Below are 20,864 nucleotides of genomic sequence, written 5' to 3' on the forward strand. Positions count from 1 at the left end.
GGGTCTAAATGGCATGCAATACATCAGATTAAAACTTGTTAGTGTGCTTTCAGTGATACACACACACACACACACACACACACACTGCACTTAAACATGGCATGTGATAGATCACACTAAAAGTGTATATTTCTCCTCCAGAATGTTTCTGGCCGAGTGTATTAAAGCAACACCAGCTATTATTCCATCCTCATAGAGAGTGCTGTGAGTGTGTACATGTGTGTGTGTGTGTGTGCACGCATGTGAGTGCACACGCCTGTTTGTATTTCTGCTCTAAACTTATTTGAGGCCCTTCAGTAAAAAGCTAATCATTGTGCGGTTCAGCATTAGACATGCCTTCTATGAAATTATGTGTAAAAGTATTATGTGATTAATATTAGTACATATACACACACACACACACACACACACACACACACATACACACATATATATCTATATATATCAAATGTATATATATATATATATATATATATATATATATATATATATACAGGGGTTGGACAAAATAACTGAAACACCTGGTTTTAGACCACAATAATTTATTAGTATGGTGTAGGGCCTCCTCTTGCGGCCAATACAGCGTCAATTCGTCTTGGAAATGACATATACAAGTCCTGCACAGTGGTCAGAGGGATTTTAAGCCATTCTTCTTGCAGGATAGTGGCCAGGTCACTACGTGATGCTGGTGGAGGAAAACGTTTCCTGACTCGCTTCTCCAAAACACCCCAAAGTGGCTCAATAATATTTAGATCTGGTGACTGTGCAGGCCATGGGAGATGTTCAACTTCACTTTCATGTTCATCAAACCAATCTTTCACCAGTCTTGCTGTGTGTATTGGTGCATTGTCATCCTGATACACGGCACCGCCATTGGATGCACATGGTCCTCCAGAATGGTTCGGTAGTCCTTGGCAGTGACGCGCCCATCTAGCACAAGTATTGGGCCAAGGGAATGCCATGATATGGCAGCCCAAACCATCACTGATCCACCCCCATGCTTCACTCTGGGCATGCAACAGTCTGGGTGGTACGCTTCTTTGGGGCTTCTCCACACCGTAACTCTCCCGGATGTGGGGAAAACAGTAAAGGTGGACTCATCAGAGAACAATACATGTTTCACATTGTCCACAGCCCAAGATTTGCGCTCCTTGCACCATTGAAACCGACGTTTGGCATTGGCACGAGTGACCAAAGGTTTGACTATAGCAGCCCGGCCGTGTATATTGACCCTGTGGAGCTCCCGACGGACAGTTCTGGTGGAAACAGGAGAGTTGAGGTGCACATTTAATTCTGCCGTGATTTGGGCAGCCGTGGTTTTATGTTTTTTGGATACAATCCGGGTTAGCACCCGAACATCCCTTTCAGACAGCTTCCTCTTGCGTCCACAGTTAATCCTGTTGGATGTGGTTTGTCCTTCTTGGTGGTATGCTGACATTACCCTGGATACCGTGGCTCTTGATACATCACAAAGACTTGCTGTCTTGGTCACAGATGCGCCAGCAAGACGTGCACCAACAATTTGTCCTCTTTTGAACTCTCGTATGTCACCCATAATGTTGTGTGCATTGCAATATTTTGAGCAAAACTGTGCTCTTACCCTGCTAATTGAACCTTCACACTCTGCTCTTACTGGTGCAATGTGCAATTAATGAAGATTGGCCACCAGATCCAATTTAGCCATGAAACCTCCCACACTAAAATGACAGGTGTTTCAGTTATTTTGTCCAACCCCTGTATATATACAGTATATATATATATATATATATATGTAATCTACAGTATATATATATATGTGTGTGTGTGTCCTGTCCTGACTGAATCAACACATTTGGAAATTTGGTACCTTTCAATGTGTCCTTTATTATTACTATTATTATAATTATAATTTACTGAATTTTACATTTTGTTTATGTTTCCCTTTCCTCTCTGTCTCTTACTCTCAGTGTTTGGTATGGCCGTGAGGAATTGCTTAGAGTGTCAGCAACAGGTTCTACAAAAGGCTGGTTTAGAGAAGACTCAGCACAGCATGATGGGAAATGCCAAGTTAATTCCGGCGCAGGCAAGTGCAACATACATGCTTTAACAACTTTGATTTAAGCTCCTTGTAATGTATTTAACATATCTATATGTTTTTAAATTTGAGACAGTAACAGGGTGTGGTATGCTGTCCGGACGGCCCACTGTCCTGTATCTGACACAAACATAATCACCTGTTAAATAGTAAATAAAAAAGTACATTTTTTTTTACCATCAAGAAGTGTCACTCATTGTAAAGGGGGTTTGCGTCAGAGAGCTTCCTTTTTGGTCGCTTGTGGTTGCCCCTTCTGTGCGGAGTTTGCATGTTCTCCCCGTGTCTGTGTGGGTTTCCTCCGGTTTCCTCCCACAGTCCAAAAACATGCAGTCAGGTTAATTGGAGACACTGAATTGCCCTATAGGTGAATGGGTGTGTGTTTGTGTGTACAGCCCTGCGATGGACTGGCATCCTGTCCAGGGTGTTACTGTGTGCCTTGCACCCATTTAATAGCTGGGATAGGCTCCAGCAATGACCCTGATTGGATAAGCGGTTAAGAAAGTAAGTGAGTGGTTTGATTGGTTATATGTTAACCAAATCTACTAGTTTTATAGTTATAGTCATCTAAACACACAAACACGCCAGCACACAACACATCCAAAAAACAAACCCAAGCTAAACCAACATTTTCCCGTCTCAGTGAGCAGTGATTACCGTTAGAGCATTAAGCTCTGTGCTATTTTAGCACGATCGTTACATGATGCCATTTAGTTTTGATACTTGAGGTTCCAGTAACCAAAGAAAATCACCTTTTCTTCCAGAAAGTGTGGTGTGTAAAACCATTGGCTCATCTATAATTCAGCACGCTGAGTAAACACACTTTTACACACACACTGCATGTGACCTTCACCAAAGCCATGTTAGGATTCATAAATTTTTTATGTTTGCTTGCCATTCTGGCCATTAACTACATCACTGCGTCTTGATACATTATTTGTTGGCAGCCTCGTATCAGGAGAAAATAATAAGCATTAAGCAAACAGGTTGATGTGAACAACAAAGAATTTATTTTCGGATGCACATTTAACCGAGTACGTCTGTGTTCGTGCTGAGCAGAGTCCAGTTGACATGGTAACAGGAGGGGTGTCCCCTATCCAAGATTTGGAGCGTCTGCTGCAGGACATGGACATCAACCGTCTTCGTGCCATCGTCTTTAGAGACATCGTAAGTCTTTTTTTTAAATGCATCCAGCTTTCTGTGGCTTTCTGTAATCTGAATATTAGTATTATGCTGCTTGTGTATTAAATTCTCATAGTCATGTTGTTGTTTGAGCAAGCGCAGCTGGAGTGGAAAGTACAGAGATGAGCAACATGTCTGTCTTAAGCCAGGATGTTGTAAGCAATATGAGAAACAACAGTTACTACAGAATGGTGGGTTCCAAAGGCTCACACCCAAGCTTTAGAGGAAGTGCTTTAGAGAATTCGTAACGTGACTTGAGCAGTATAAAGGGAGGCCCACAGTTCTGTTCTTTGTTCTTCAGCTAATATACTGCTGTAAGAACCCACAATTGTGTTTTAATAAATCTCACATTTTTGTGCACTACATACAGTCCTGACCTATAATCTTAAAATGTAGACACCTGCTGACGGGAGATGACACACCAACCTGCCAATAATGCAATTTGCCAATCACAATAAATCACATCCTAATCAATAGCCCTAAAAATAACTCCGTAAGGCAAATGTAACGCAAAGAAGAGAACCTGAAAGACATTTTTGTTGTGGTTGAAACACATTAATTAAAAAATTAGAAGGGGGTGTCCTAATACTTTTGTCCATAAACACACCAGCATAAAGATAAGTAAGAAAGACCGGGACCAGGGTTTAAGGGTTAGTGCTTATGTAGATGCACCTTGCCACTACAGTGTCAAACTGTGTGTGTTTTGTAGGACTGTAAGCACACAGTTGTGTATTTGTGTGTGTGTGTGGTGTGTGTGTGCGTGTGTGTGTGTAGGAGGACAGTAAGCAGGCTCAGTTTTTGGCCCTGGCTGTTGTTTACTTCATCTCTGTGCTCATGGTGTCTAAATACCGAGACATCCTGGAGCCGCACAACAACAGGGAAGTCGGCACACACTCGGCCCGCCGCACAGGTAACACACAACAACGAACATATACACACCTGTACACCCAATTACTACTGTTTCAATCGGCAGCCATTATTTTCCCATTATTTTCTGATGTTGTGTGTGTATAGAGAGTATCGCTTCTGACCTGGACAACTCGGTCTCCTCTGTCCGCCGTGACTCCGCCCTCGGAGACGACCAGGCATCGTCCGTCGCTGCCAGCGACGCCGAATCCCGCTCAGCCCCAGATGCCATTTCTGAAGCTTTGTCAACTTTGTCCTCTGAGGTCAAAGGCCAAGAGGTGACAGACAAGGACAAGAAAGGGAAAAGCGTGAAGGACATCCTGAGGAGCCTAGTAAGCACAGCGCCCTCGGATGATGTTATGGTGGACGCCAATATTTTACCGCCAGCGTTTCTGGGGAAGCAAGAGCTGTCTGCTCACTACAGCTCATTCGATAGGTCAGTAACTAATCAGATTTGCATCTAATGTTTAAGCTGATGTTATGAATCAGTGGTCTGTGTGTAGACCACAGAGCAGAACAGGTCATGCCAACTGGGTCAGTGACTGTTATGTAACTATGGCACCATCATAGGATGTCACCTGTCTGCCCTGCTAGAGCTTTCCTGGTTAGATGTAAGTGCTTACTGATGAAACGGCTGGCCACATGTGGCCACCAATCACAAAGCAAGCATTTGAAAGAAATGTTTACTGGTCAGCACACTGGACCAACCACTGTTCAGCACCACTGGGGTAATTTGAAACACCACATACAAAATCCCACTGACCTTCAGGGTTCACTTCCATTCAGGGGTGTTAAAATCCCAACAACACTGCTGCACCTAATACACATACCAGTACAACACAGCCTACCCTGTCATCACCATGTTAGTATCATTGCAGTGCTCATAATGGTCCACCACCCAACTAATATCTGGTCAGTGAGTGATGTCTGTGCTCCCATTCCCTCGATAAAGGGCTGCAGTCATTAATTGTATACCCACAGTTCATCACTACAGTTGGTTCGTCTTATAGAAGAGCCAATAAATAAGCATACAAACTAAGTGTTTCTAATAAAGTGGCCAGTAAGTGTGTAATGTCCTAGGAAAATGGAATGTGTATGCTGGAAGGAATCTGGTGTAGCGTGAGTGTGTTTTATCTGTGGAATGCTGACAAAAGCGGCTCATATCTAGCTGTGGATTATTGTGGCTCCTGTGAGTCAACTGTTCGAGAGTCGTTGAATCACTGAGTCATAGAGTCGTCTTAGAGAATTGCAGTAGGAACACTGCAGTGATTCTTAGTGCTGCTAAAGAAGTATACATTCAATACTGCTTTTAGTATTCTGACAGACAATGTATTATTTTGAATGCAGCTTGGAATTGGACTGTTAATCTCATGATGACGTGATGTACACCATGTCAGTAATTCTTACAGGTGTATTTATTAGTAGGCAAACTCATCAAAATAGTACATAATGACCACAGTTCATAATGAGATTCTGAGCTCCTCGGTTCGAAACTCGGCGTTGCCACCGGTCGGCTGGGCACCACCTAGCAGGCACAATTGGCAGTGCCTGCAGCTGATTCTAATTGGCTACCGTGTCTGCTAGGGCAGGAAGACCGGACTATGTGGGTGCAGAAGCGCCTGTGCAGAAGCATGGGTGAATAAGAAAGGGTCCGCTAAGGACTGCGCATGGGTCGGAGGGGTGTGAGCAGAAAATATACTCTCCTCGAATGCAGTTAGGGACCCCCAGCAGTGGAAAACAGATTGACTACGCTAAATCGAGAGAAAATGGGAGAACATGTATGTATGAAATAGAAAGATCGAAATAAATAAAAATAAGAATGATCCACTGTGTGTATCATGGAAGCAGCTGGAAAAAAAACAGGTCAGGGACTAGTAGCCTAGTGGTTAAGGTACTGGACTAGTAATCAAAAGGTCACTGGTTTAAACCCCACCACTGCAGGTTGCTGCTGTTGGGCCCTTGAGCAAGGCCCTTAACCCTTTATTGCTTAGGCTGTAAACTGTCACAGTACTGTAAGTCGCTTTGGATAAAGGCGTCTGCTAAATGCAGAAAATGTAAAGGTCAGATTTCGTATGTAAATGATTACATAATAATAAATCATTGTTGAGCACTTAGCCTTTACCTAGCTATTAGCTGATATGATTTTTCTGCACTTAGCCTTTAGCTAGATAATATTAGCTGATATAATTTTTCTCATGCTGTCTGTCTCTGAATTCGAGGATGCGCTCTGTGCGTAAGGGCGTGTGTGGGAATCGCAGTGGGCTTGTAGTGGGATTTACGATCTCTGCCTCTGCAAAAAAGCAGGATCGTCCCGATAATCCACTCGTGGGGTCAAAGGTGAAGTAGACGTGAGATTTATTTGCTATTTTCCTCTGCCGGTTCTTCTGTGTGTGTGTGTGTGTGTGTGTGTGTGTGTGTGTGTGTGTGTGTGTGTGCGCGCATAACCTCCACTCCTGTTTTGACGCAGTGTCTGCAAATGTTTGCTGATGGAAACCAGAGCCAGTAAACAATGTCACTGTAACATGGGCAGAAAAATGTAATTTACTGTTTGGATGAAAAATATGGCAGAAAAAAGGGTTTAAAATATACTGTAGGAGAAAAAACGTCGGCTTTATAGGGATTCACAAGAGCCTATGAGGTCATAGTGGCAGCGTCAGCTAAACAATACGCTGATTTATGCGTGTGGCTGTTCTGTGTGTCTGTTATATTAGTTCTGACTTACATTTAATAATAAAACCTGTAAACACTGTCACTGTGGTATGTCTAGGAATATTTGCATAAAAAAAACTGGTAAATGCAGAATTCTTTAAATATAAACAACATATTTTGTGTGTGTGTGTGTGTAATACATTATTGACCAAAAGTATTTAGACACCTAACCATGAGCTTGTTGGACATCCCATTTCATAAACAAATGGTATTAAATAGACTGACCAGCATAGGATGAAAATAAATAGAAATAGTGCAGTAATTATATATATATTATATATATATAACATTAAAACCACCTCCTTGTTTCTACACACATTGTCCATTTTATCAGCTCAACTTACCATATACCAGCACTTTGTAGTTCTACAATTACTGACTGTAGTCCATCTATTTCTCTACATACCTTTTTAGTCTACTTTCACCCTGTTCTTCAATGGTCAGGACCACCACAGAGCAGGTATTATTTAGGTGGTGGATCATTCTCAGCACTGCAGTGACTCTGACATGGTGGTGGTGTGTTAGTGTGTGTTGTGCTGGTATGAGTGGATCAGACACAGCAGCGCTGCTGGAGTTTTTAAATACTGTGTCCACTCACTGTCCACTCTATTAGACACTCCTACCCAGTTGGTCCACCTTGTAGATGTAAATTCAGAGACGATCGCTCATCTATTGCTGCTGTTTGAGTTGGTCATCTTCTAGACCTTTATCAGAGGTAATAGGATGCTGCCCATGGTGTGCTGTTGGCTGGATATATTTTTGGTTGGTGGACTTTTCTCAGTCCAGCAGTGACAGTGAGGCGTTTAAAAACTCCAGCAGCGCTGCTGTGTCTGATCCACTCATACCAGCACAACACACACTAACACACCACCATCATGTCAGTGTCACTGCAGTGCTGAGAGTGATCCACCACCCAAATAATACCTGCTCTGTAGTGGTCCTGGGAGAGTCCTGAATATTGAAGAACAGCATGAAAGGGGGCTAACAAAGCATGCAGAGAAACAGATGGACTACAGTCAGTAATTGTAGAACTAACATATTTATATATATATATACGTATATATAAATATGTACACACACACACACAGGCCCATGGTTTTGGAATAGGATGTACTAAGTCATAGTCAGGGGTCCACATTTTTTTGCCATGTAGTGTTATAAAAAAAGAAAAAAAAATGTAATTAAACTTTGTGTGTTCAGGCATTTTTTTGTGCTGCCGAGCCAGCGAGTGCATATTTATATATCTGTAGATACATTCTCATGACCATTGACCAGAACATTCCTTTCCTAATTGTTTTAGCTCATTGATTCATTTGTTAAACGGCAGTTTTCTTCCCCAGCGGGAAGGATAACGATCTCACTGACACATGGTTGTACCCAAAATCGTACGGCTCAGTACCAGTACATAGCCCAGTGGTTAGGAAGCTCTGATCATGGGAAATCTTCATCGTCCGCAAGCTCGTGGCAACGAGAAATCTTCCACAGTTGAAAACAAGCTGTCATCAAATCCTCTATATTTAGTTAGCTGGCTAAACTACTGTCAGGTTTGTTTAGATTTGGCGGGCGCTGTGTTTCTTGAAGGCTATTGGCAGTTCTCAGAGGAAGTCGAGCCCCTCGCCACATATTACCACGACTTTTCAAAGCAAAGCACCACAGAACGTAACATTTCAGACTTGCTTTAAAACTCTGTACAGATGGGCTTGCTGTTGGATAGGATTCTTACCAGCTCATGTTTCAGCACACACACACACACTGTCGGTTCCTTTGATCTCAGACTGAGGCAGGTTACAGGAAACATGCTGTACGGTGTGTGTTGTGCGTGTTAGTGTTGGTTAAAACCTCTGAATAATTCAGCAGGCCGCTCTGATTAATTGACAGCAGTGTTGAGTTGAGGATAAGTGTAGCTAATGGTGCACTGAATAATTTAAAACCCCGAACAGATGGACACACTTTACCTCGGCCCACAAATCACTGCAGGGCTTTTACTTATTTTACTATTTATTTAAAACCAGATTTTGGTATTTCTCATGTCTGCTGGATATGTGCAGGATTTTGGTGACTTGAATAAATGATTTATTTTATTGGTGATTATTTAAAATGATTGGTTTTGCAAGTGGCTCCAAAATAATGTTTATGCTTTTAATGGAAGCTGTACTTTTTAACTCTATTTCACAATATTATTAATTATAAATATTATTAATGAATAAAAACTACATTAAGATCAAATGTAACGGATAATAAAATAGGGATGCAAATTTTTCCTATTTCTTTTAACTGATAACCGACCGCCATTGATCAACAGTTCACCAATAATCATATCAATATCAATAAGTAATATGTTATATTGATTAATAAATAATGTAACATAGTAAACATAGCAGTAAGGTAGAACAGTAACAGGAACGTAATCACTGTGAGCAAAACCAGTTCAGCATTCAGAATATAGATACATTTTAAACACACTCATCGTGATTAATAAAGGTGCAGTCAGTATATTAAAGCTCTTCCTGACGACATAATTGTAGTTATTATGTACTGTAGTGCTGTAGTACATAATTGTAGTTATGTATATATGTAAGTTTTTAATGGGACATGTCATGATGCAAAATATCCACATTAGTTTTGGGTGGAATAGCCAAACCATAGAGAGGTGCACTCCTCTAAAATAGACGGGTTGCATCATGAAGGGCATCTGGCATGCATTTAAGAGAAAATAAAAAAAAATAAAAAATAAACATGCCAAGTCTGACCAGAATGATCTGCTCTGGCGTCTCCTAAATACAGCAGCAGCCAAAAGAAACTTTTTGCTTGTAGTTTAGAAATAGCTGACGTTAAATCACAAATATACAGAAATAAACACATAAAAATAATATAGAATTTAAAAAGACATATTGAATAATATTACGTAAGTATTCTAGAAATTTTTAGAATTTTTAAACATAACATTAAATGATTACGATTAATATTTGAATGGATTCTGGTTTGCTCTTTCTGTGTAAAGTAAAACTTCTGTATTGATTATGTTTATAAATCGTTTTCCCTGAACATTAACATGCTACCTGATGGCTAGCACGGTCATTAATGTCCACAGACATCAGAGCAGGCCTAGTGCAGGGGTCTGTGTGATTTATGCATGGAGTTTGCACAAGCCATTGGGCTTACAGCCGAGCTTAGAATTGCACGCTCAAAAAAATTATAAATAAAAAATAAAATCAAGGGGAATAAGGGGAAAATAAATACAAAATAAATATTTTCAAATAAATATATGAAATAAATAAAAAATATATAAGTTTTATGTTTATAACAGGGCATGATGCAAAATATCCACTTTAGTTTTGGGTGGAATAGCTTAATCATTAGCATTTCCTAAATACAGCAGCATTCAAAAGAAACTCTTATCTTGTAGTTTAAAAAATAGCTGCTTTTAAATCATAAAATAGATAAACACATACATACATAAAAATATTTTACATTAAAAAATTATTAAATATTTATTTATTTTATTTATCTTTAAATTTTTTTTCTCCCCCTATTTTTCTTATTTATAAAATGAAAACCATCTCCGATTGTATGTCTGGCTCCCTAAACTTCTCTCTCATGACCAAGCCTTATCTTAAATCTCTACAGACTCCTTCATGATGGCCCCTCCGTCTGGGGAAAAGTTCTGCAGCCTCTCTCAGACTGTGATAGTGATTAAACAGTGCCACACACATACACATACTGTCAGCACTGATAAAGAGGACACAGATCTTTTGGGAAAGACCAGTGCTCCCAGGACCTTAGATAGAGAGGAACACTTTCTGAGAATGCTAGCTGAATAGAGGGAATAGCTATTATGTTAATGCTAGAACCATTACCAGTGCTGATACAATAAGATTTAAATAATAATAAGTGTATTAAGTGGTGCAGCAGTACATTATTTGAGCCCACTACTACTGGGATCCAGTATATGAATTCCCAGCTGTGCTGTCAGCAGGTTGAGTGTCTACATACAGACATGATCGTCTACACCTGAGCATGGCGGTGGCCAAGGCCCAGCGATAGATTGGTGTCCTGTCCATGGTGTGCTGCTGCGCTGTGCACAGTGATTCCGGGCAGGCTGGACCCACCACAACTCTGACCTTTTTCTCCACATCTAGTTATTCCAATAACCTTTTGCACCACCTTTGCTTGGGTTTTCATGCACGCTATCAGTCACGCTATACTTTTTGTGGACCCCCCCCACATTACATTTTTGTAGTAGCAATTAAAAGAAGCCCTGTCTTACCTTTTCTCTGTCTGGTCAGGTCGGTTGTAGTGCTCTGCAGTGGTGAGCAAGCGTATTACACAACTGTTTAACGTTTTATTACAATACAACCCATATACAAATATAATCAGACCAAGTGTAAATAGGTTCATTGATTTCTGGGAGCTGAGCTCTCCAACGGCAAGATATGGACACCATGATCCAGTCACACAGCATCGACTGTTCCGCTTCCAGCTCAGACACAGAGGGCGTAAAGCAATCCTCTTAACGTGTCCACTTTAAATAACATCCTGGCTCCTTAGTGAACTGAATAATCGAACCCTTGCGCTGCCACTTCTGTGGAATTATGTGGTATTAATGTTGTCCTTTTAAGAAGGAGCACTCTGTATAATCCAAAATGCATTACTGCCGGACACCAGAGATCAATTAATGCTCAAGTTTAGCTTGTTATTGACTGGCTAGAAGATTGATGCTGCTGTTTCTGAATATTCACTGTCAGGGGACAGCTCTAATTACTCTAATACTGTGTGTGTGTGTGTGTGTGTGTGTGTGTGTGTGTGTGTGTGTGTGTTCGTGTTCTATTAAATGAATCACTGCTAAATTAAATTATGCAACTGTACATTAATCCACTTCTACTGTTTTTTGCAATAATCTGATTTTATAGAGGGGTGTGTGTGCATACATTTGGGTTCTTTTGTTTGAAAATAGGTTTATTTTATTTAAAAATTTGTGCTCATTATAATTTTTAAAAAAAATAGAAAACTAGGAAAATACTTAATGATTAGAGACAATAAAAAAAACAAAATTTATTTAAGAATTCTAATGAAAGTAATCTTGTTTCTTTTGTTGATTTTTAGGAGTGTTGTTGTGGCACCCAAGCAAGTAGGTGGGGCTACTTCAACAGGCTCTGCCTCATCCTCCTCCACTGGGATCCCACAATCCACCATTGCGACTGTGGGTGGAACACCAGTTGACAGCATTTCCATGGTTTCTGCAGGTGACACTGTCCAAAGCCCTACTTCAGATTTAGGTTTGTGTACATCCAGAATAACTTCTCACTGTTACATCCCATTTACAGTCACTTTACACTGTCATACCCTGTTCACAGTGATTTTACAATGTCACACCACGTTTACAGTTACTTTACACTGTCAACCCACATACATTTTACTGTTTCTCCATGTTTGCAGTTAGTTTACACTGTCACACCATGTTTACAGTTACTTTACTCTGTCACATCACATAAATCAATATGGTCACACCATGGTTACAATTACATTACACTCTCACTCCATGTTTACAGTCACATTACACTCTCACTCCATGTTTACAGTCACATTACACTCTCACTCCATGTTTACAGTCACATTACACTCTCACTCCATGTTTACAGTCACTTTACACTGTCATACCACATTTACGGTCACGTTACACAGTAACACCACGTTTACAGTTATTTTCGTTGTGCACCGTGCAATGACAATAAAGGCATGCTATTCTATTTATACCACATTTACAGTCACACTGTCACATGTTTACAGTTACTTTACACAGTTGTGCTACACTGTGACATCACACACAATACACACACTCTTATTCCACACTGTGAAGTAACACTAGTGTGTCTCAGTTTTCAGTTTTATTTACGGTGTCACATGCTCCATTTGCAGTATCATTCACCCAGTGTTAACACCTGTTTCACTGTATTTTACACACTGTCCGTTCTCAGTTACTCCTGCTAACAGTTACTCAACACTGTAATATTTCACACTACACTACACATGCTGTGTACAGTGTAATGTAAAAGCTGTTGTTTTTTTTACTGATTCTGTAAGGATTCACAATTTCACTTTCTTTTGCTTAATCTCTCTCTCTCCCTCTATCATGTGTGTGTCTGGGGGGGGGGGGGGGGGGGGGGTCTCAGCTGAATAGTGATAAGTTAATTGACTGGTGCTGTTTGAAGTGGTCGCTTCATCTCTCAGCAAGAACACATGTTGGATCTTAAACTACATTCCACACCAGTGTGTATCCCAGTTGAGCTTAAATCTGACCAAACACACCAACATTCACTAAACACACTCACAGGGACTCAATTCAACTTAACACAAGTGTAGCTTTATTGGCATGATAAGATATGGACATTCGTTTTGCCAAAGCTTAGTAACATATTTAGGAAATATAATAAAAAGACAGTAATTGGCTATGAAATGAAATAGGTTTTAACATTTAGAGTTTATATAATTGTTTTTTTTAAAGTATATGATAGTCATGGGTAGAAATGAGTGAGCTTTTATTGATTCTAGCAATTTTATTAAGCAGTTTATTTAATAGCAGCTAATAGCTAAATACAATTATTTATCATTTTTATTTATTTTATTAACTGCTTTATTCTTTTATTATGTCTGAAGATCATGTGATAACCTGTTTTGGTTTGCTTTGTTTTGGTCCTGATAAAACCACTCAAATTAGTTTAGATTTAAGTGTGAGCTGTAATTAAATGACCAGTGTGTTTTGTTCCTATAGCTGTTTATTCCTGGCTGAGTGACCGTGGGCTGTTTGTGTAACGATGTGTTTCTCTGTTCCTTACAGGAGGAGCAGCGGTCAGTTTAAATCTGCCATCTGTTCCCCCTTCACCAACAACCACCATGAGGTAAGAGAAGGAGATGAACTAAATCAGCATGCTTTGATGTTTTAAATCGACTGATCCTTTCTAAAGTATTACGACACTCTAGAACAGGAATTTAGAACTATGGCAGCGGTATAAGGAAGGACATTTCTGTTCCAGTGAGGTCCATAACACATGGTTCAACTAGTTCAGTGTTGAACTCCAGCGGCCTGCACAGAGCCCTGATTAGACACAAGCTCATTAAACATTAGTGACATTTGGGCTGAGTTAAAAATCTAACTTGTAGCTTAGTGGTTAAGGTACTGGACTAGTGATCAGAAGGTTGCCAGTTCCAGCCCCACCACTGCCAGGTTAGTCCTTAATCATCAATTGCTTAGATTGTATTCAGGCACAACTGTAAGTTGCTTTGGATAAAAAGCTTCTGCTAAATGTCAATGTTTCCAAACACACTCCAGAATCTTGTGGGAAGCTTTTCCAGAAGAATAAAGGCTGAGAGCAAAGGGGGCAAATTTATATTACCTTAATATTCCCCACACTACACCGTTAACACCACTAACACCCTGGACTCGACACTGGACCTCTTATTTATTATAATTTGTACCTGCACTTTACATAAACTGTCTACATCATACATATCTGCACTGTTATATATAGTATATATAGTTATTTATTTTAAATATTATTATTATTATTGTTATTATACATACCTAGCTATCCCCTTATTAGTAATGCTTATTATTATTGCTACTACTAATGTTATTATGTAGTATGTAGTATATCATTATATATTTATGAGCAAGGATAAGTTGAGATCTTGCAGAATTTGCATCAGCAAATAATATTAAGTGATTGCAAGAACCTGGTCATCAAGGGCAAGGATGGAAATCACTTGATAATCCCCTAGTCCATAACAAAATGTGTGTTTTTGAGAAATTTGTACCCATTCAATCCAAAAACTGGCTCTACATCACCTCACTGTTTTCCCCTATGGGTGGTTAATGAGGTTGAGTTGAATGGGGTTTGTTGTTATACCTAAACTTGATGATGGTTGTTTTTCTGTTACCTTCTCTCTGATTCTTTATCTTTTTTCTCAGTATCTCAGAGCGGTTGGAGCATGCGTTGGAGAAAGCTGCTCCTTTACTCCGGGAGATTTTTGTGGATTTCGCTCCATTCCTGTCTCGAACTTTACTTGGAAGCCACGGACAAGAGCTACTCATAGAGGGAACAAGTAGGTTTCAAAACCAAAAAGTCTGAACCCTTGCTGCTATAATACATTTAATCATCTACAGCTCTACAGCACATGTTCTAACACCTTTGTATCAGTGATCACAGTCTTGACTTTAACTTTTAATATTGTACATTTTTATTTTAGTTCGTTTTTTTGTTTTCATGTTCTGTAACACACCCTGCACACTAACACTAATCCATCACATGGCCACACTTAATATAACAGCAGCTTAAGAGTCTGGGGTATCTGCTGCATACCTCTTCATTAAGTGCCACAAGGTTTTTATAGAACACTAGTCTGCAGGCAGGCCAGTCTAGCACCTGCCCTCATTTACTTTAAAGTTAAGCTGTTTTCTAGATGGCAACATAGTTTACCTCGAAGCGTGTGTGTGTGTGTGTGATGGTGTTTTAATGGATCAATAGAACATATGTTCTGTACATGTAATACAAGCCTGTGGTGTGGATAAGTTTACACACTCGCTTCATGTTGCTTCATTAAGGTCAATACTGCAATATGGTGCACTATTATATCACACACGCACATGCACACACACACACACACACACACACACAACAGGGGGTTCAGTTGTTTTGTCTGAATATTTTAGTAGTTATACAATGTTGTATATTATTGGTTATAGAATCTTTAGTGAACATTAAGTGTATATCATGCCTATTATTTCTCTATATTGTATTTCTCTCTCTCTCTCTCTCTCTCTCTCTCTCTCTCTCTCTCTCTCAGGTTTGGCGTGTATGAAGTCCAGCAGTTCTGTGGTGGAGCTTGTCATGCTGCTGTGTTCTCAGGCAAGTCTTCCAATCATTTATGCCTTCATTATCTCACTATACATCTGTTTATCTTCCTATTAATACTTAGTTCTTCTGTTCTTCAAGAAACAAAACACTGACTTGACCTGTTGTGGCCCCCCTTAAAAAGAATAAAATTAAACAAAATATATTGGTCAAACAAACCCTTAAAAAGTTTAATTATCTATGATCTGCTTTGTGTAATAACATCATAAAATAGATTTTTTAATTTTAACAAAGTTAAATTATAATATTTAAATATTTTTGTTTACATTTCCCCCTCCATTTAAGCAAGGAATTATTCTCCATATTAAAAAAAAAAAAAATTAAACCAAATTAAACTAGCTATACTACTATACACAAAATTATTATAATATTTGTTAATTTTAGGAGCTTTATTAGTAACTCTAAGCACAGACATTTGGAGATGGATAACGCTGGAAATTATGCAAATCCAAATAATACTAAACATATGTAGTTATGCTCTTATTATATATCTTATTATCTTATTAATGTTGATCTGTCATTATAATGATGCTAAAGTCTAATAGGCTTCTACTTTTGCCAAGGTTCTTTTTTTTGCTTATTTGAAACAAAGCCAGCTGTAATGTAACGCAACCAATATTGGAAAACACAGTGTACAAAGAGAAACACCAACAAAACCAGCTAATAAACCAGCTAAAATAAACCAGCCACCAGTGTTAAGATAATCCAGACTCTAATGAAAAAAGTGTATCTGTGTGCAGTAGGAGGCCAGAGGTGAAAGGTCGAAGGCCGAGCACCCTTGAGACCCGGTGTAATGTGTGAAAGGTGTATTGAAGGTGGATAATGCAGAATTAATGTCGTTTCGCCATCGATCGGCTTTGTGCGTTTGTGTGTTGCCAACTTTATTTAGGGTTCAGCTCTCAGATCAATGAATATAAATGAAAGGTTGATAGCAGGTGTGTGTGTGAGTGGGTGTGGAGATCAATGTGCTCACCAGACCTGATATATTCTGTCTTATCAGATGTGTTCAACCCACACTGCTCTTTCTTCAGTTTCCTCTATGTGTTACATGTAGGTTTGTAATGTAATCGTGACACCATAAAACAATGTTTTTTATGGCGTTTAGTAGATGCTTTTTATCCAAAGCAAGCAATGCAAACAATTGAGGGTTGCAAATGAATGCAAACAGTTAAGGATTGAGGGCCTTGCTCAGGGACCAATAGTAGCAACTTGGTGGTAGCAGGGATTGAACCGACAACCTTCTTATTACTAGTGCAGGTTCCTAAACCACTAAGCTACCACTGCCCCATGAGACAATATTACCTGTTATGTGTTTGGCTTTGCTCATTTTTATGCAGTAATAATAGCTGAGTGCTATTTTTAAGAAAGCACATTCGTTTTTAGAGCATCCGGACTTGCCCAGGGCTCCTGTCTTTATACTCCAACACAGACAAACACACACACATTACCTCATTTGTTAACACACACTTAGCTCTTTTTGTCTAACAGTGGCTCGGTGGGTAGCACTGTCGCCTCACAGCAAGAAGGTCCTGGGTTTGCTTCCCAGGTAGAGCGGTCCAAGTCCTTTCTGTGTGGAGTTTGCATGTTCTCTCGGTGCCTGTGTGGGTGTCCTCTAGGAGCTCTGGTTTCCTCCCACAGTCCAAATACATGCAAGTGAGGTGAAATGGAGATACTAAATTGTCCATGACTGTGTTTGACATTAAACTTGAAGTGATGAATCTTGTGTAACCAGTAACTACCTGTCCTGTCAGGAATGTAACCAAAGTGTAAAACATGACATTAAAATCCCAATAAAATAATAATAAATAATAACTTTTTGTCCAGTGTGGAACGGGTTCTGTTTCAGTTCCCCAGCCTAATTTTGGACCGGCGCATTTTTACCTGAAACAGAAAAATAGTAGGTTTTTGTGCGGTCGAATCCTTAAGGGGCCAACCCTGCGCTCTGACCCCAGCTTCCAAAGAACCCGGGTTATGCAATATTTTATTGTACTGTAAACATGTATATGCATTAATGGCAAATAAACGCTGTATTTTGCCTTTAGAATATCATTATGTTGTGAATTTAAGATGCCCTAAGAATGTTTTAGAACTTAAAGCAGCTTGCTGGTAGTAGCAGATAAAAATCCCTAAAAAGGGATGCTAAGACTCCCAGCTGACCATGGAAAATGTTTGCAGTCTGTGACTTAAAAAATATTTTATTTAAAAAATATGGAATTGCATACTACGTCCCTAAGTATATACAGTAGAACTAACAGTGCACATCACATCAGTTTCATCACATCGTGAGCATTGTGTTTAAGAATGTTCCATTGATAATATGTAGAATACAACCTGCCACCGTGTGTATACCCATGCTTTACAAGCTTGTGTGGATTTTTATTAAGATTATCATTTAAAGCAAAGCTAATTCAAACCCTCTCCATACGCAGTGAGAAATACCCCATTCAATAAAGATGCAGCTAATTTCTATAACCATAAAAACACAGAATTGAATCCGAATCGATCTTTAATTGTAGCTGAAGCAATCGCATAAATCCAGGAACCATTAAATCGCCATTAAACATCCGTTCCTCAAAGCAGAGCTGAAACGATACACGCACATCTGTCCAATCCAGCGTGATTAAAAAGCCCTCGGCGACACCGACCTCCGGCCCTCTGACCCCAAACCTACTCCGTCATCCTGAGAGGAAATTAATTAGAAAACTCTCAGCAACGGTGCCGCGTTCCTATCTCCACCCAGCAGGGGGGAATAACAATCAATCAAAAAGTAGCCCTGTGACTTCCTGTGTAGATTGCTAGTACTTCCTGTACGACTATGAACATTGTCTGTCTCAGTAACTGACATAACTAGTAGAGAAGCAATTTACTTATTGCCTGTAATACATTGCAGTGTACACTATATGGCCAAAAGTACTCTGACATGGTGGTGGTGTGTTACTGTGTGTTGTGCTGGTATGAGTGGATCAGACACAGCAGCACTGCTGGAGTTTTTAAATACTGTGTCCACCCACTGTCCACTCTATTAGACACTCCTACCTAGTTGGTCCACCTTGTAGATGTAAAGTCAGAGACGATCGCTCATCTATTGCTGCTGTTTGAGTTGGTCATCTTCTAGACCTTCATCAGTGGTCACAAGACGTTTTCCATGGGGCGCTGTTGGCTGGATATTTTTGGTTAGTGGACTATTCTCAGTCCAGCAGTGACAGTGAGGCGTTTAAAAACTCCATCAGCGCTGCTGTGTCTGATCCACTCATACCAGCACAACACACACTAACACACCACCACCATGTCAGTGTCACTGCAGTGCTGAGAATAATCCACCACCCAATTAATTGTAGAACTACAAAGTGCTTCTATATTTCGTTGCCTTGTACCCGTACTGAGCAATGACAATAAAGTTGAAGCAGTTGAATAAGTGGAGCTGATAAAATGGACATTGAGTGTAGAAACAAGGAGGTGGTTTTAATGTTATGGTTGATTGGTGTATAAGGTGGGATTATCTGGTGAACAGTTCTGCTTAGGTTTGACCGATACGGTTCCAGTGTGAAATTTTTGCAGAGCTAATAAGCAGTGACTTAAAGTCTTAATAACAGACCCCTCACATGCGTTTGAAACTTGATCATTGAGGCTTTTGGCTTCAGATGAAGAGCATGTTCTCTTTACAGGCAAATGTTCTAGGTATTGGTTTCTTCTGTTCCAGCTCTTGACTCTTGCCTGTAGTCCAGGGTTTAACCTGTTAAACAGAAGGACTCTGGCCCTGGGCGCTTGCCATTTTTTAACCTTAGACTTTTGACCCTTAACCTTGGAAGAGAGAGTTTAACCCCCTTCCTGGAGTTGCTGAATGAAGAATCAATACTCAGACGGAAAGAAAGAGGGAGAAATCAAAAGGAAGGTCTGGTTCGACATCAGTGTTATGTTTCTCCATCGTTCTTCACTAGTATTAGTTCAGTTCGTTCCGAGAAGTGATGAGAAATAGAAGTGTAGAGTTTACAGAGTCGATAATCTGTGTTCGTTTATGAGAGAATATGTTGAGTCTGACCAGTGGAACAGAAATGGTCACAACATGACTGATTGGAAAGTAGACTAAGTCCTGGGGATCACGGTCACTGCAGAACTAACTTGAAAGCATATCATCATAAATACAAACCAGTAATTCAAAACTAGGAGCTAATGAAACAGCTAAACTCATACCCACACATACCCCTTAGTTTTAAAGTAATTTTGTTTAGGTTCCTAGTAATTAGATACACCGACCAGGCATAACATTATGGCCACTGACAGAAGAAGTGAATAACACTGATTATCTCTTCATCACGGCACCTGTTAGTGGGTGGGATATATTAAACAACAAGTGAACATTTTATCTTCAAAGCTGATGTGTTAGAAGCAGGATGACTGGATGACTGGGTCAGAGCATCTCCAAAACTGCAGCTCTTGTGGGGTGTTCCCAGGCTGCAGTGGTCAGTATCTATCAAAAGTGGTCCAAGAAGGGAACAGTGGTAAACCGGCGACAGGGTCATGGACGGCCAAGGTTTATTGATGCACGTGGGGAGCGAAGGCTGGCCCGTGTGGTCCTATCCAACAGACGAGCTACTGTAGCTCAAATTGCTGAAGAAGTTGATGCTGGTTCTGATAGAAAGGTGTCAGAATACACAGTGCATTGCAGTTTGTTGCGTATGGGACTGCATAGCCGCAGACCAGTCAGTTAGGAAGGTGGTCGTAATGTTATGCTGTTATATATGTACACACAAATATATATGTATATTTATATATAGTATATATTCATTAAAAAAAGGTCGCAAAGAAGAACAATAATAATGAAATAAACAAATTTTAACAGGCACTTAAACACAAAATAAACTTGCACATGAACGCATCTTGTGGAGGTTTTACGTTACATCTTGTAAACCACAGTAGGACCAGATTGCTAAAATTTTCATTATATACATATATTTCGTTTTGTGTTTTGTTTTGATGAACTGTTTGTGTTGCCTTAGTCGTGGTTAAAATCACTTGACATTCAGATTTATTTTGCTTGAAAAACAGTTTGAAAAAAACCTGCAGTATTCTCTAATAGTAACAACATT

At 39.8% G+C, this 20,864-nt stretch overlaps 1 protein-coding gene across 1 annotated transcript in view; it reads left to right on the plus strand.

Moving 5' to 3' along the window:
* The window catches only part of lrba (LPS-responsive vesicle trafficking, beach and anchor containing), a 244,934-nt gene that overhangs the window by 54,913 nt on the left and 169,157 nt on the right, over positions 1-20,864 (plus strand). Inside the window, exons 26-33 of the mRNA XM_063009084.1 lie at positions 1,947-2,062; positions 3,131-3,238; positions 4,028-4,163; positions 4,268-4,595; positions 11,972-12,144; positions 13,704-13,764; positions 14,835-14,968; positions 15,710-15,771. Coding sequence (XP_062865154.1) covers positions 1,947-2,062; positions 3,131-3,238; positions 4,028-4,163; positions 4,268-4,595; positions 11,972-12,144; positions 13,704-13,764; positions 14,835-14,968; positions 15,710-15,771 — 1,118 coding nt within the window. The remainder of the gene's footprint in view (positions 1-1,946; positions 2,063-3,130; positions 3,239-4,027; positions 4,164-4,267; positions 4,596-11,971; positions 12,145-13,703; positions 13,765-14,834; positions 14,969-15,709; positions 15,772-20,864) is intronic.

The sequence above is a fragment of the Trichomycterus rosablanca genome, chromosome 14 (assembly GCF_030014385.1).
Source record: "Trichomycterus rosablanca isolate fTriRos1 chromosome 14, fTriRos1.hap1, whole genome shotgun sequence".
In the NCBI taxonomy this organism is placed as follows: Eukaryota; Metazoa; Chordata; class Actinopteri; order Siluriformes; family Trichomycteridae; genus Trichomycterus; species Trichomycterus rosablanca.